Source organism: Crinia signifera, chromosome 11, assembly GCF_055691185.1.
Source record: "Crinia signifera chromosome 11, ASM5569118v1, whole genome shotgun sequence".
NCBI lineage: Eukaryota > Metazoa > Chordata > Amphibia > Anura > Myobatrachidae > Crinia > Crinia signifera.
In genome coordinates, this window is record NC_139227.1 from 88,938,885 (window position 1) to 88,955,361 (window position 16,477).

A 16,477-nucleotide genomic window follows, 5' to 3' on the forward strand; every position below is an offset into this window, starting at 1 on the left:
TTGCTCAGAGTGAATCAGATTACAGTTGCACACATTTAGGTGCACATATTTTGCATAGAAAATATACTAAGAAGATACAATGTTGCAAGCAGTCGCACATCCCTACACACAAGGTAACCCCCTCCTCAGTCCAATTAAAATGCATCCTTCTGCCACCAACCAGCAAACAGCTTTGCATCAACCAATCCTTGTCTGGCTAACATCCCAGCTCCAGAGGGCTGCATGCCCCCCCCCCCCCCCCTCCCTCCCCTTCCCTCCCCACCTCTAGCAGTGAGCGTGAGGATTGATCAGCAGGTCCCTGCTGAGCTGCTTGTATGTAACAAGGCAGCATCCACAACATGCTCCCTGCACCTTAGCACTCTCCCTCTTCCCCAGCTACCTTTTATCACATCTGCATTATATATTCTGCTTTGATAAAAAGGGGAGGGTGCTTTTTTTTTTTTTTCATTGGGGTGTGTTTTTTTTTTTTTTTTTAATTCATTCATTAGATCCAGTCTCCAGAGCTCTGCATCGAAGCAGGATATACACAAGGTCCAGCAGACAGAGAGAAGAGCAGGTCGTTATTGATGGTGAGGACCAAAAGGATTTCACTTGGGCGTCAGAAGAACGGACAGGTTTATCCAGCAAGAGAGGGGGGGAGAAGAAGCAAAGACAGCCATCCCCCCCTCTTCGTCCCCAGCCCTCCTCCCCCCTTTTCTCTTGAGGATTTTCCTTGCATCTGGATACCCGTGGAAAGAGAGAGGGGAAGATGACCACGGTTGGGAAAGATGGTGGTGGAACGCCGCACATGCAGTATGTTGGGCCATACCGGCTGGAGAAAACACTGGGAAAGGGGCAGACAGGTGAGTGTACTGCCAGAAACAAAGATGTAGGAGGTAGGATGAGGTGGGGGCAATTCAGGATTCTGGGGAAGGACCGGTGACCAGAGACTTGTCTTCTTTGGCGCAAAATATTATTATTTTACTTGAACCATCACCAAAATCTTTAGGTTGAGCTCAGAAGATAGCTGGTGGCGGCTGATGGGCCTGGTTATACCAGGGTTGGTATGGGGTGGAGACAATCATTATTAAATCAGAAGATTTATAGCAACTTCCCAGATGTTATAGCACAGGGGACAGTGGTATTACCCAGGTGTCCGAAGAGGACATGATGCTGGAATAATAGTGTTTCATTAATAGACCAAAAGGGAAAAAATTCTCTCATCCGAAACCATGCATTATGCGTAAGTTGTAGAAGATTTCATCGAAGGAAACAGAAGTCATGAAATCCAGCACTAGAAATGCAGAGTCATTGTACACGGTTAGCTGAGATAATCTGCATCTACTTGTATAATTGTGGCTGCCATATGTGCCAGTGGACCCGGGAGCAGCTGATTGTAAACTTTGTCATTGTGTGAAAATGACAGTGTTTCCTCTAGTGCATCCTAAGATGATCTACGTCAATGTTTTGTAATTAGGAGGCACATTTTTCACAGCTTTTGTAGACAGATGGTTCCACTCTTGCACCGGATCACTTTCCACCTTTATAAACCAGAAATCATTTCATGGGATGGCACACCGTGACGTACTTGCTGTATGGCAGGTGTGGGACCGCTAACAGATGTCCCAGTGACCTTATTTGTTGGACAAGGCCCTGAGATGTTGTATACTTTAATGGCTATGGTGAGATTATTTTCCAACGCACCTTTAAAGCAACCATATCCATACATAGAGAGAGAGGTCACCTACTGTATGTGACAGTGTACAGTAAGTGTATGGACTGTATAGTAACTGAGGGTTAGTAGTGCGGGTGCGTTACTACAAATCATATATAGTCCCAATCTCTCGGACTCTGCTGAAATTTTTGGCCAATCATATGGTCATGTTTAATAAAAAAAAATGTTGTGGTAAAGTTATGTAGAGATCTGGAGCACACATTAACAAAGCATTGTGAAGCCAGCAAGCAATCACTGAGTACGGAGTAATGATAAATGTATGCCAGTTGATTCTTTGTTCAGCGTGCTCTTTTCCTAGAAACTGTTAACTGTTGTGAAAAAGACAAAACTACACTACAACTCCCAACAGGACTTGTCATCCTGCTGCTGAACTACAATGCCAAGCATTCTGTGCTAATCCTACGCTATGCATCTTGGGTGTAAATCTTCTTGGATATCCGTTGTAAAATGTAAAGACTAGGGCATGATAGGAGTTATACTTCACAAATTACTGAAGTGTCACGGATGGTCAAGGCCACCCTCTTGTTATGAATTGGTTTATGCTTATGATAACTGTTTACCAGAAATATAGGATTCACTAGTAAGCCCGCTTGGAGAAAATGCTTCAAAAGCTAGTCTGCTACCTTGTGGTTGCCTCTGTGTTTGTGCATGTGTGAGAGAGAAAGAGATGTAGTTTCACTCGCTGCCAACAGATGGCAGTGTTTTGGAGACACCCAAACGGACACTAGATATACAGATGGAGCGCCTTTCAGCCAGCGCCGGGGCTCACCAAAATGCCCCCGCTGGAGAGATGGCGGGGAGGTGGGGGCAAGCGGCCCGGACCGGCGGCGAGGTGGCGGGGAGCTCCGTTGGAAGGGGACAAGCGTCTCGTGCGTGCGCGTCCCCTTCCGGCGGCTGGCAGGGGCTGGCGGTTGGCAATCCGACCGCCAGACCCCCGCTAAATGGTGAGCGCTCGATCTGTACATATAGATGATTTTAGCAGGTGATCTCTAGACCACAGGTATATTGGTAAATCTTGGGTAATGTCCGATATACTGTAGGAGTTTTTTGTTTATGTGATTTTGTGATCTGGTACCTACACATTTTCTATATTAGTTTATATGGTTCTTAATTATATATCTATTACTGATTTCAGTTGCTTAATTTGTCTTGTTTCCTGGGTGCAGGTTATTAAATAAATGCTGGCATGTAGGTAACAATGGGTGATCAAGGGACTGAAGTTTACAGGATGTGATTGAGTCTGCCTGTGGCAGCGTAAGGGTAAATTCTCATTGTGACAGCATTGGTAGCGTGCCTTGCTTGCGTGTTACCATCCGTCATACAGGGGAACAATAGACACAGCTTAGATCTTCAAGGGCTTGGTGAAGGGGGGGATGTGGAGGGTTTGGATTTAGAAGGGGACATTGGTTTTTTTCTGTGTTTTTGGATGGAGAAGCAGGTGTTAGGACCGACCGGTGCGTAATTAGCCAGAGGGAATTCAGCTGAGGATTTCAGGCAATGTGAAAATGATCCATATGCCCCCCTTCTGTCACTTCTCACACAAAGGCAGATGACCCAACTCCCCCGCACAAAGACACACACAATATGTCAGCACACATCGTACAAGATATACACCTCTCACATCTTCCTGATACACACACACACCCCGGAACCACACGTAACAAAGGCCTGGATCACACCTCTCAGCTACTCTACTTATAATTGGACTAGTATATGTATGTAATCATATGGAACTATGTTACACACAGAGACACTATTTATTTTACATGCCTTCAGATCAGGAGTGCAGTCAAGTTCTTTTCCATATATATATATATATATATATATATATATATATATATATATATATATATATATATATATATATATATATAGTACACACACTCACATATATTTATATATAAAATGTAAACAGATCTTGTCAGAGTATGAGTGTCTAACTGTAGTTAATATGCTAAGCACTTTAACATGGATGGTAACGTCAGGGTCAGTATGGGGTAATGCCGGGCATTTAAAAATGGTGTTCACTCCAATCTAAGCAAATCCCTATTTTTGCTGTTTTCTGAAAACCATAAACTCATAGAATGTGGACAGTAGTATCCCTGCATAGAGAGTGAGGAGATTCATTTGTTGTTTATTCATCAGGCCATTTTATTTTTTGCGTGTACTTTTTTATTTTTTTTTGTATTACAGTATGTACAAATTAAAATCTGGATATACAGTATTCTGTATGTGCTTGTAGCAATATTGTAAGGTGATTCTTTTTCTATAATCTACACTTTTTATAGATAGATAGATAGATAGATAGATAGATAGATAGATACTCTTTTATATAATATTCACATTTTTTTATGTTGCTCAAGTTCTAGGAATTCCCTTTGAAAATGTGTGACACAATGATACCAGAAGACAATTTGCCTCCTTCTGTAGCCATGATCCTACTAACATTAACATCTTCCTCCCTATTTCTGCAAAATAAAGCTAATGTCACTTATAATGGCAGTGCAGTGCAGGACCATACAATAGTAATGAGACTGTCAATCAGTGTGGCATCAGTGGGGGAGGGGTTGTTGGCTGCCTGGATAAAGACTGGGTAGTTTCCTCCACTGGTAACCACTGGTAACCAGTGGAGACAAATTCAGACTAGACCTGGCCGGACATCCATTAATGCTGTGACATCTTTATTCTTTAAGAATCCTTTTTTGTTTGTTACAGTAGGTCGGACATCTTTTACATATTGTAAACATGGGGCCTGTTCATGCTGTGAGAGTGCACCCACTCAGTGCTTGCACACCCATCCTTTCAGCTTCAATTCAAACTGCCTTTGACACCTACTGTAGCTTTGTGGGTTTCTGGATAATACGCCTGATAGACGACTGGGAAACAATTTATGACTACCCCTTTTATTCATTTAATATTTTCACTATTTCATGGGCCTATGGTCTAAGGGTTGGTTGGGGGATTATTAAGTGTGTATATTACTTTTGTTACTTGTGTAATATCACGGCACCCGGCCATGCTACGTTTTCAGCGTAGGCTAAGCTACGTTGTCAGCGTAGCCCAACGGCTACCTAACATAGTCAGCATAGTCAGCGTAGCGCGCCTGCCAACGGCTACCTAGCGTAGTCAGCGTAGCGCCCCTGCCAATGGCTGCCTAACATAGTCAGCGTAGCGCCCCTGCCAGCTCTCCCCGGGGGGCAGCTTGTGCTGCCTGTGTCCCCGGGAGTCCTCCTACCCCCCACACAGCCTCTGGCGCAGGCAGGGAGGCCCCCCCATGGCCTAGCCGTAAAACTCCCTGGTATACTTACATTGGGGATGCTGATGGTCGGGATTTCACCGTTGCCATTGTAGGAGGTGTCAGGAGTCCTGGCACCAATCAGAGTTGGTATTCTGACTATCGGCTCACCGAACGAAGGATTGCTGACCAGAGCCCTGCCTTAAGAATACCTTTAAAGCTGTTGAAAAATGAGTGGAGCGCTGAGTGATTTCCACTTGTTTCAGGCAATCTACAAATAAGAATTGTTGCCTTTTCTTATGAAGAATTTGTAGACATGGTAGGTAAGAGTTGTCAGTGACACTATGGTGGCAAATGTAATAGCCTGCAGGATGCAGACTTCCAAAGTCTGCCTGAAGTTTTAAAGGATAAATAATTGAAATAATTAAATCAACATGGATTTGCCTTTTAAATGATTGCCCCTTTAAAACATCTAGAAGACTCATCATGAACTCCCCACACCTGGTTATGACGTGTACCTCATAGAAAACAGTGAAGTGCTGGTCCTGTAATTGGCATTTAGTGTGCGTGTGTAGATAGGAGGAATTACAGGTTGAAGACCCCTTATCCAAAATGCTCGGGAACAGAGGAATTTTGGATAACGGATAATTCCCTATTTTGGAATATTTTTATACTTGAATGAGGTGTTTTGAGGTATCTTGCATTTATGTTGTGGTTAAAAAAAAGGCAGCCAGGGTAAAACAATTATTGTGATTATTCATTGTCATGTGACTTGTTGCATCGCTCCCACCTCTTCCTGTGCCGAAATTCTCTAAATATTTGCCTTCTTTTTTCTTGAGCTATAGGGACTGATTTAGAGGTGGCCACAGCTGCGCTTTTGGCGGTTGCCCGTCTGTGACCTTATGCAGGTGACGCCACAAAGCCCTTCACTTTCATGCCTGTAAGAGCTAATGTACCCCTTTCACACAATGGCCACCGGGAAATTACCTGGAAATTTTTGAGTGCCGGGTCGTTTTGCCGGGTGCAGCCTGACCCCAATTCACACCACACGCAAATTACCGGGATAAAGATTTTTCACCCCGGAAATTTGCTGAAAAACACAGGTTTTTCTGTGGTGTGAAAGTGTCAACACGGGTCTTAAATCCCGGCATTCCGACCCGGGTCAAGAGCAGGGTTGGAGTGCCGGAATTTAAGACCCATGTTGACCTTTTCATACCAAAGAAAAACCGGTGTTTTTCCAGCAAATTCCCGGGTTGAAAATCTTTAACCCGGTAATTTGCTTCTGGTGTGAAAGTGGTATGAGACATCCACCTTGAGTTGTAATATTGCCTGGTGTATCTTTCACATCAGCTCTATGGCAGATAGAGCTATTCCATCTGAGAATAGGGGCCTACACACTCACACTTCTGAGCGATGAGATTATTCAGCACACAGGTGAGAACACTGGCCCTGCCCAGCGATATTACTAAATTTATCCAGCATGCTGGATATTAATTGCCAGGCGATAGTGACGCACGGGGCCCTGCATTGCTTTTGCGATGCCCCTACACAGAGAGCTATGTAAAGAAGGGGCATTTTCTAAGCGAGCACTACGTGTGTAGGCTCCATAATAACAGGCACATCTCCGTGTGCCTGATATTCACTTTCCAGTGACCACCCAGTGCTTTTCCAATACATTTCTGATACCGTGCGTCCAAATCACAGCATCGCTTGTGTGTGTACAGATTGTGCATCACATTCGCAGCGCAATTTTCTAGGGATCGAAAAATCCCTGCGTGAACTGCTGCATTGAGTGAGGCTCTGTATAAGACCCTTAGGGTGAGATTTAATAGGATGAGAGATTCAGAAAGTGAGAGATTTTGTGAGAAATCTCCAGTTTTTTTAAAGCGGCAATCAGTTTGATTTTGCAGTGTAAATGATTGACGCTTTAAAAAAACTGGAGATTTCTCACAAAATCTCTCACTTTCTGAATCTCTCATCCTATTAAATCTCACCCTTAGTGCGGGTGGGAGGATGACATGATGGGGGAAATTTAATAGGATGAGAGATTCAGAAAGTGAGAGATTTGGTAAGAAATCTCCAGTTTTTTTTAAAGCGGCAATCATTTACACTGCAAAACCAGTTGGATTTTGAAGTGTAATGCTGCTTTAAAACAACTGGAGATTTCCTACCAAATCTCTCACTTTCTGAATATCTCATCCTATTAAATTTCACCCAACGCTGCCCTTTGTATATAAGGCAGGATCATGAATTTGATGGGCACACAGTATCAGATTGCAACAAGATGGCCTGCTCTCTGAATCCCCGGTATACGGGACACTCCTGGACATTTCGGGAGAGTATGGAGTACTGTATGGCACATGTCAGCTCTGCGCTGCAATAGAGCATAGCTGTGTTATATGTTAGAGCTAAATATTACATAGAGCACACTCCAAAAGTGGACAACTGATGCTGTACAATGTTAGTACATAATCATATAGGGCCTGATTCAGACCTGATTGTTGCTGTGCGAATTCACACAGTAGCCGATTATCAATACACTGCGCATGCATCTGGCCCGCTGAAATCCTGCTACTTCTTTCCTTCACTGGCCGTTCCTAAGGTGATTGCCAGGAAGCCAGCATCTGGGGGTGGTAACCAGCTGTTTAATGGGAGTGCCAAGAAAAAACGCCAGGTATGGCAAAAAAAATGCTAGGCGTGCTTAGGATAACGCAGGCGGGCCCAATTGTTCAGGGGAGGGTTTGTAATGTCAGCTCCAGGCTTGATCAGGGAGTAAGTCACTGGCTACTCTGCGGTAAGTGGTGACCAGTGGAAAAATCATTTCATAGTGAGGGGTAGATGTATGAAGCAGTGATGAGGGAGGAGAAGTGATACAGTGCCTGGTACTTTATCACCGGCCAATCAGCTCCTGACTGTTAAGTTACAGGGTGGGTTTAAAAAGGGACAGTCAGGAGCTGATTGGATGGTGATAAAGTATCGAGCACTGTATCACTTCTCCTTTATCACTGCTTCATACAACCACCCCTGAGACATATTCGCTAGCCGTGCGCATCTATTCGGCGGGATTTCACTATAGCGGAGCAGCGTCTACATGCTCGCTGGTCGCTGCTAAATCACACAGCAGCATTCAGGCCTGAATCGGGCCCATGCCCAGTTGTATGACATTACTGTATATCACAGTCTCTGTATCACTGAGCTGAATAATATTGCAGCACTTGAGGAGATAAAACATGAAACTAATGATGGGAGGGTTATAATATGACACCACTCACATGTCCATAGCATGTTACGCATGGTGCTTTCATGGGGCAGTTACAGTATGCGGAATAAGGGCAATAGGTTGGCATCCTTGTTATCTGTCAGGTGCATTTGCTGAAATGGAAATGTTGCTGATAGTAAATGATAATTCACTGCGACATGTGGCTTCAGCTATCTGTAAAGCTGTAGAAATGGTCCCGTTCTGCTTTTCCCCGTATTTGTCCTTTATCTGTTCTCCAGGTATATGGAGCTGTTAGCTGCATGCAGGTATCAGGGACACTCGCCTCTCAGCCGGTGCGCTTCTCAGGGTCTCGTGTCACCTCTGGCCTTGCATTAGTTTATTTTGAGTCACAACTCCTGGTAACAGTCACAGGTGTGCACATATTCTGTCCTTTGCCAAACACCTACACTATCATTGTAACTATACTCTTACCGGTCCCATGATGCCGGCCCAGCCCTTTCATATTGCAGGTGCAAGTTTATCATTACTTTCTAGGACAAGCCGACTGTGGTACAAAATACCGACATTCAGACATAACTAATTTTATACTGTAGTTCACAAGACAAATGGTGGGGGTATGGATCACTAGGTCACCAAAATGTTGGTCGACATGCATTTAGGACGAAATGAGTCTAGGTCGACATGCAGGAAGGTCGACATGAGTCTAGGTCGACAGGGTCATTAGTTCGACATGGGTTAGGCCGACAGTCAAAAGGTCAACATGGAGTTTTTCAATTTTTTGTCCTGAATGTTGACAGTCGACATGGACACTGACATGTAGCACTGCGTCCCCTTGTATGGCTCGCTCAGCTCGCCATGCCTCGGGCATGGTGCCTCGCTACGCTCGGCACACTATTTTATTCTCCCACCATGCCCTAGTGGATGGTAGGGCATGAAATACCGGCTGTCGGCACATGTCGGCTCAAAAACATTTGAAAAACCCCATGTCGACCTTTTGACAGTGGACCTAACCCATGTCAACCAAATGACCCTGTCGAACTAACCCATGTTGACCTAGACTCATGTCGACCTTCCTGCAAGTCAACCTAACGGTGTCGACCTAATTACTGTCGACCATCATGCTGGTGACTCAATGACCGTATCCCAATGGTGGTACGGGGTCCTTTGCACTATAGCGACCAATGGTAAATATATATATATATAATGCATGTAACTGTGACAGGAAAGGTGAGCCCCGTTAGTTTCGTACCCCATAGTAGCGGCACTCCCTACGCCAGTGGTAGCTATGCCCTATATCTGTATTTGAGTCACAGTTCAATATTGTCAAAGTTTTTTTGCAATGTATTATTCCAAGGCCTCCATTCTCTCTCTCTCTCCACTTCTTTAGGCTACCTACCCTCTGGTATTGGGCGCAGCGTTAAATTACCGTGATTTGCAGGTTTTTTAGGAGGGGCGTGGCTAAATATACAAATAGTGTCACGTCTACGCCATGGCCCCACCCCCCGAAGTGCTGGTGACAGTGTACTCTCAGGGCTTCTCCCTGAGAAGATACTTTTAAAGTGGGCAAGTATGGTGTGAATGTATGTATTTCCATACTGAACACATGCACCAAAATTTGTCTATATATAGATTTGTGCGTATTGTAGACTAGCCTCAAAAGTGGCGCGATGTACTGAGCCTTCAATAGTGATAAAATGAAGAGTGATAAACCACCAGCCAATCATCTCCTTACTGTTATTTTTCAAAACTAGCCTGTGACATGACCGTTAGGCATAGCTGCCTACCTCCCTCTCTCCCTCATTAGTCTAGCAATCTCCCTCATTTAATCTAGCCCATATTACACTGTTACATTTTTTTTGGGGGGGGGGGGGGGAGAATGAGAGATGGATCAATTTACATTGAATCATCAGCACAATTTCCCAGCACTTTAGCAAGTATAGTAGCTCTTACTAACTGCTTCTGGGCTCATCTACATTTGGATAGAATCTCATTTTAAAACATTCCCCTCAGATGTAACAGTACACACCCACGCTTCTAGGTGCAACGTACACAATCTCTTTTCACAATCTCTCCATATTATATGGAACTAGACACGCCCTTTTGGTGGAGCATGACACTCCCCCTCAATGGGGCGCTGTGCAAAATTCTACTACCAACTATAATCTCCATGAAACTAGTTTTCAAAAGTAGGCAAGTATGCCTTTAGGAGTTGATTGGCTGGTAGTTTATCACTCTCCATTGTATTACTTTTTAAGCTTAATACATCTGGCCCAAGGTGGGACAAAGGTGACAATTATACGTTACATATAATGAGAACATGCTCAATAACGTGGAGTACATTTACTGGAAATGCAACATAACTACCATCTACAGATTTACCGTATACTGGTTATTTCTTGTGGGTACTGGATGACTGGTGCAAAAATTCAGGACCGCAGGAATGTTTGAATATTTAGCATTGATGTCTCCAGCTGATAGTACTTACAGTAAGTGACATGAGCAGTGGCTATATTTTATCAAGTCACACCAATCTATTTATTTGACTATGTGATTTTGATTACAACTCCCTCAGAAGAAAAGATTCCCAGCGGGAGTTTGGGTTTATTTACATTTTGTTAAGGAAATTTTACTTTTGTTAAGGAAATGGGCATTTTTTACTAATACCCCAACCAAAAACGGAGATCTGACTTAGGTGTCATCGCTGCTTCAAACCCCATTTATACTGCATGCTGGACCCGGGTCAGTGGCGTGTCTTCTCTCTCTGCTGGTGCTTGGAGATGACATCATCAGCACTGGGGAATCCTGGGTAACTGGACCCTTTTACACCAAACATTGACCCAGGTTTCCCTGACATTAAGCTGGGTTATTTCTTTAATAGAAAAATGGTATGCAACACTATTGATACATTTTCATTACTGGAGTGGTATGTACTAAGTATCGCTTCCGCAAAGAGATACATTCTGCTACTTGTCGTGTATATACCATCATTGATAACGCTAGTATGTACTTAGAAATTAGATTAAAATCATGATAAAATCTGTCCTTTGTGATAGAAGGATTCTGGGTTTAGGACCCAGGAGCCCTTCAGCACATGCTTACAGTGCTGTGGCTGCCACAGAGGTGCTGGGATGCAAAAGGAAGCATAGGACTATTTCAACACATTGAAAAAATACAATATAAAAAATATATATATTAAAAACTATATCTACATCTGCTTCTGTCACATTACTTCTGCGAGTGGGGTTTATATATTGGGGGAAATTTAATAGGATGAGAGATTAAGAAAGTGAGAGATTCGGTAAGAAATCTCCAGGGTTTTTTTAAAGCGGCAATCGGGCAAACCAGTTTGATGTTGAAGTGTAAATGATTGCCGCTTTAAAAAAACTGGAGATTTCTTACCAAAGCTCTCACTTTCTAAATCTCTCATCCTATTAAAATTCACCAATGATGTCAAATTAAGAGCGGGAAGAGCTGAAGGTGCACACCCAAAACTGGTGTGTGTGTGTGTGAAAGGCCCCATCTCCCCGTGCACACACTGGCATGTTTGGAGTGGACAGGGTGGCCACAGCTCAGCAGCCATCCTTTCCAGTGGATAGATCCGGCTGCTACCCGGCAGCTGGGCTGTAACCGGCCTGTGTGAAAGGACACGTAACCTGTTAATGTTGATTTAGATTGAAATGCAGAGAGAGTTAGATTTGAGTGAGTTATTTTGTTTCTGTGCAGAGTAAATAGTGGCTGCTTTATTTTTACACTGCAATATAGATATCAGTTTGAACACACCCCACCCAAATCTAACTCTCTCTGCATGTCACATCTGCCCCACCTGCAGTGCACATAGTTTTGTCCATTAAAGGAGTTTGCTTTTACAAACCAACAAGAATCAGGCCCTAAGGCTGGTTTCACACACTTCGGCTCCTGCCGGACGGCGAAAACACGTACGGCCAGGAAGCCGTGCAGCACACACTAGTTTATCATGAAGGGGATGGCCACAGCCCGGCAGCCGTCCCTTCCAGTGGTGGGATCCAGCTGCAGCCGTGCGGCCGGGCCGTGGCCGTCCCGTGTGAATGGACACAATAGTGTCCATTCACAACTAGTGTGTGCGGCACGGCTCCCTGGCCGTGCGGGATTTCACCGTCCGGCAGGAGCCGGAGTGTGTGAAACCAGCCTAAGGGTAATGTGATTTACTAACTAACTAACCATCTCTACATCAGGGTTGCCTACCTGACCCTCTCCTTCAGGGAGAAAATGCTCTGTTCCTGGACTTCCCTGGTAATGTATGATTGCCATCACCTGTGGGAGCTAGGTAATTGGTAAGAAAGGTGTTTCATCATAGGTGCTGGCAATCATACATTACCAGGGAACTCCAGGAACAGAGCATTTCTTCCCTGACTCTTTAAATTGGACTAATCTTAAGGTCTTGTAACTCAGCTGACACACATAATAAATGAATGCGCCTTTTGTCCTAGCGGAGTTGACTCTGACTCTGAGGAGGTCCAATCTCTTTGTATGGATGTATATAGCAAGATTCTGCATACAGCACATGCGCAGATGCAAGTGTATATGTTTTTGTGTATCCGTCCTATTCTGGGTTTCTTGTGGGAATGTTGCTGTCATGAAGATAGAGTTCTGTGCTATTCTGAGTCTTGCATACAGAGAGGCAATCCTGTCCATGGGAGGTCTCCTACATCTATCATGGAGCTGGTGCAGGTGCCTATACTAATGATGACAGTTGTGGATTAGAATGGAAAAGCAGTGGTCGGCGCAGAAGCCACACTCTTATATGGCCTGATTCAGAGTTGTGCACAAACCTGATGGCTTGCGTCGTTGCCATTGCCATCTATGTCAATAGTGATGTGACCATTGATTTTCTTACATATCGACGGTCATCCATTTTCTTTAAGTGATTGGCCTGTGGTACAATCAAAACATGAGGGCGGGATTTGATTGGTGTTGGGGGCGGAGCTATACTTCATGTCCCGACCCCTTGGGGGGGGGGAAACTATTGCTTTACGCTTGACATCGATGGAAGGAAACCATCTGGCTCTTCTCCATTGATGGCAAAACTATTCTACATCGACCCTAAACCGTTGATGATCTAGAATCATCGATGATCGATGACCATTCCTACTTACATGTACAGAATCTTTGCATGCAGTGCCCCCTAAGCCACAGCCTGATTGACACTTTTGGGTCGAGGACGGTGGGTGGTGCCAGTCAGGACTCTCCCACGGTTTTTCGGAGCACTGAGGCCAGTGTCTTCCGACGCATATTTACCGGCCTCAGCAGCGCAGTGGAGACAGCCAATCTGTGTAGCCTTATGCTTACTCAGATGTCCGATGCTGCAAACATCACAAACACCAATGGTCGCTATGGTGATTTGCAGATGCAGCACTTGGTTCTGTATTCTACTTCACATGTGATGTTGCTATGGGAAACCGATCAGAATCTACTTCTTATTTATTTAGCACCGTCTAGAAGATAGTAGACAGGATCTGATTGGTTGCCCATAGCAAAATCACATGTGAAGTAGAATACACATCTTAGTAAATTTCCCTCTATGTGTCTTAAGCCCTCAGAAGTAGCATTAGCATCACTGCTGCGTTAGAAAATGCAGCAGCAATGCTATAAGCATCCATCGCTGACACAGGCCCATTAGCCCTATGGAAACTCACATTAGCATAAGGCAGTAAATCAGGCGCCCGCAGCATCGCACAGAAACAACCACTTTGCATCCAACTCCGAACCCGTCCTGGAATCCTTAGGTCACGCTCACAGAGCAAAGTGCGACAAATGATAAATGAGGAGCATACTGTACATTTTAATGGAAAATTATGTGGATGAAAAATTCACTTTGCCTGTTATTACCGAATAATATGTATCCCAAATGTGTGTGTCGAAACATTTCATGTCAACAACGATTTCACCAGTGACCTAATGGAATTCAGCGACAAATGAATGTTTATGCCCTTCACCCCTCACCACTGTCCATCATATCTTGTGCCATGCACGAACCCAGTGAAGCTTTCCCCCTAGGATAGCCATCGGGATGCGGTCATTTGGTCTACTGCATTATGGTAGAAAGTCATTAGGTCGAATCCATTAGGTCGACATGCTAAAAGGTCGACATGACTCTAGGTCGACATGGGAAAAGGTCGACATGATTCTAGTTCGAAAGGTCATTAGTTCGACAGGTCATTAGTTCGACAAGGTCATTAGTTCGACATTGTCTATGTCGACATTCACAAGGTCGACAGTGAGTTTTTCACTGTTTTTTGAGCCAACATGTGCCGACAGGCGGTATTTCATGCCCTACCATCCACTAGGGCGTGGTGGGAGAATAAAATAGTGTGCCGAGCGTAGCGAGGCACCGTGCCCGACGCATAGCGAGCGCAGCGAGCGATGCGAGGGGATGCAGTGCACTTTAAACTGTGTCCATGTCGACTGTGTTGACATTCAGGTAAAAAAACAGTGAAAAACCCCATGTCGACCTTGTGAATGTCGACATAGACAATGTCGAACTAATGACCTTGTCGAACTAATGACCTGTCGAACTAATGACCTTTCGACCTAGAATCATGTCGACCTTTTCCTATGTCGACCTAGAATCATGTCGACCTTTTAGCATGTCGACCTAATGGATTCGACCTAATGACTTTCTACCATAATGCAATAGACCAAATGATCCCAACCCTAGCCATCATATAAAGGATTTTCCTCTACAGAGAAATCAGAGCTTCCACCCATCATGCTGGGTTGCTGTATCAGCTGTATTACATTGGTCTGGTAATAAGATACTCTCACAGTGGAGGCCGCACACAGACACCGGATGTTAAGGTACTTAATGAAAATGAACAATTGTCAGTCGGTTCTTTATTTTAAAGAAACATTAACATATTGGGGGAATCCAATGATCTGTACCTCACGTGTGGTACTGCCGAATCATGGATTTATATTCACAACCCTATAGGGTTATGAGCCAAAATACGCATTAGCATTAGAAGGGGCTGCGAGGGGTGTGAGTTTGGAGGTCACTGTTATGGTGTCTACACACGGTGTGATTCTCGAAAGCGTTTTGGACTTTTTAGTTCAAAACGCATCGCGTGTAGTTCACATTGCACGTGCTTATTTTGGCTTTCGTAATGTACCGTAATCCATAACGCAAGCCAAAAAAGTATGCAGAGGCAGTACTTCTTGTACCAGATCGCATCGCATCTAGTTCAAACCGCACGCTGTTGTAGCGTATCGCATGTGATTTGAACAAGATGCAATGTGATCTAATACAAAGCACATATCTCACCATGTATGGGCACCATTAGTGTGTACACACCATTACAGTGGTTACTCGCACCTTTTGTGAGTAATAGAATTTTCTCTATAGATTGTAAGGAACTTTTTAGTTGTTAACCCCTTCAGTGGTGGGATTTATTTTTTGGGGAGCGCTCCCCACTGGGTGCGTTTTTTATGGGGAGAGCTCCCTTAAAAAAAAAAATCACTGCCTCCCTGGGTCCGGGCAGCGCCGTTGAACTGTCAATCAGCGGCTGCCCGGACCTGCACACCCCGTCCCTGGCAGGCGGCTTGTCATAAGCCGGCGCCGGGGACTTCAATAGAAAACCCAGAGGGGAGGGGGAGGAGGAGGCGCGGTGGAGGGGAGGGAGCCGGGCAGCGCTGAAGCTGCCTGAGTTCAGTGATTGAACGCAGCAGTGCTGCCCAGCTCTAAACAGTGGCAATCCCGAGAATTTTCCGGGCTTGCCAGACTGGACACTGAGGCACAGCCTGGAAAATTCTCGGGATTGCCACTGAAGGGGTTAATGCATGTTTCTTTTTTTGCTACACAGTGCACCATATCCCACTTTTTTGATGATCGCCCAAGCCCAATGTTAGCACAAAATTTTGGAGTTTATTTACGAAGATGCGAGTTTTATTTCACATGGGACGTTGCTATGGACAACATTCCATCTTCAGTAGAACTCCCATCTTAATAAATTGACCCCATAACAGTGGCAAACGCAGGATTTTCAGAGGGGGTTTGCAAATGTAATACAAAATTTCCCACTCTGCAGCACAATGAAGTACATAAGTCTGGAGGAGTGGTAGCAGCCCTGAAAATTGGTCTTTTTATACACTGGATACTGTATGGAATACAGTAGTAATATTTTACTGTACAGATGATCTATAGTATAGGCTGTTTTAAATAAGATAAAATGGTCAGTAAATGTTTAAACATATCTTAATAAATAAATGCACAAACATTATAGAACCAGTACTGCACTTTCTAAGCTCACAATCTCCCACTTCATGGTGAGGCTCC

General features: G+C 44.4%; 1 protein-coding gene across 6 annotated transcripts in view; it reads left to right on the forward strand.

Annotated features, from left to right (window-relative positions):
• Positions 1 to 260: 260 nt before the first annotated feature.
• BRSK2 (BR serine/threonine kinase 2) overlaps positions 261 to 16,477 on the forward strand; it is a 127,896-nt gene continuing 111,679 nt past the window's right edge. For all 6 annotated transcript variants that reach the window (XM_083165616.1, XM_083165617.1, XM_083165619.1 and 3 more), the window contains exon 1: positions 261 to 842. In XM_083165616.1, coding sequence (XP_083021742.1) covers positions 749 to 842 — 94 coding nt within the window. In that variant the 5' untranslated portion in view covers positions 261 to 748. The remainder of the gene's footprint in view (positions 843 to 16,477) is intronic.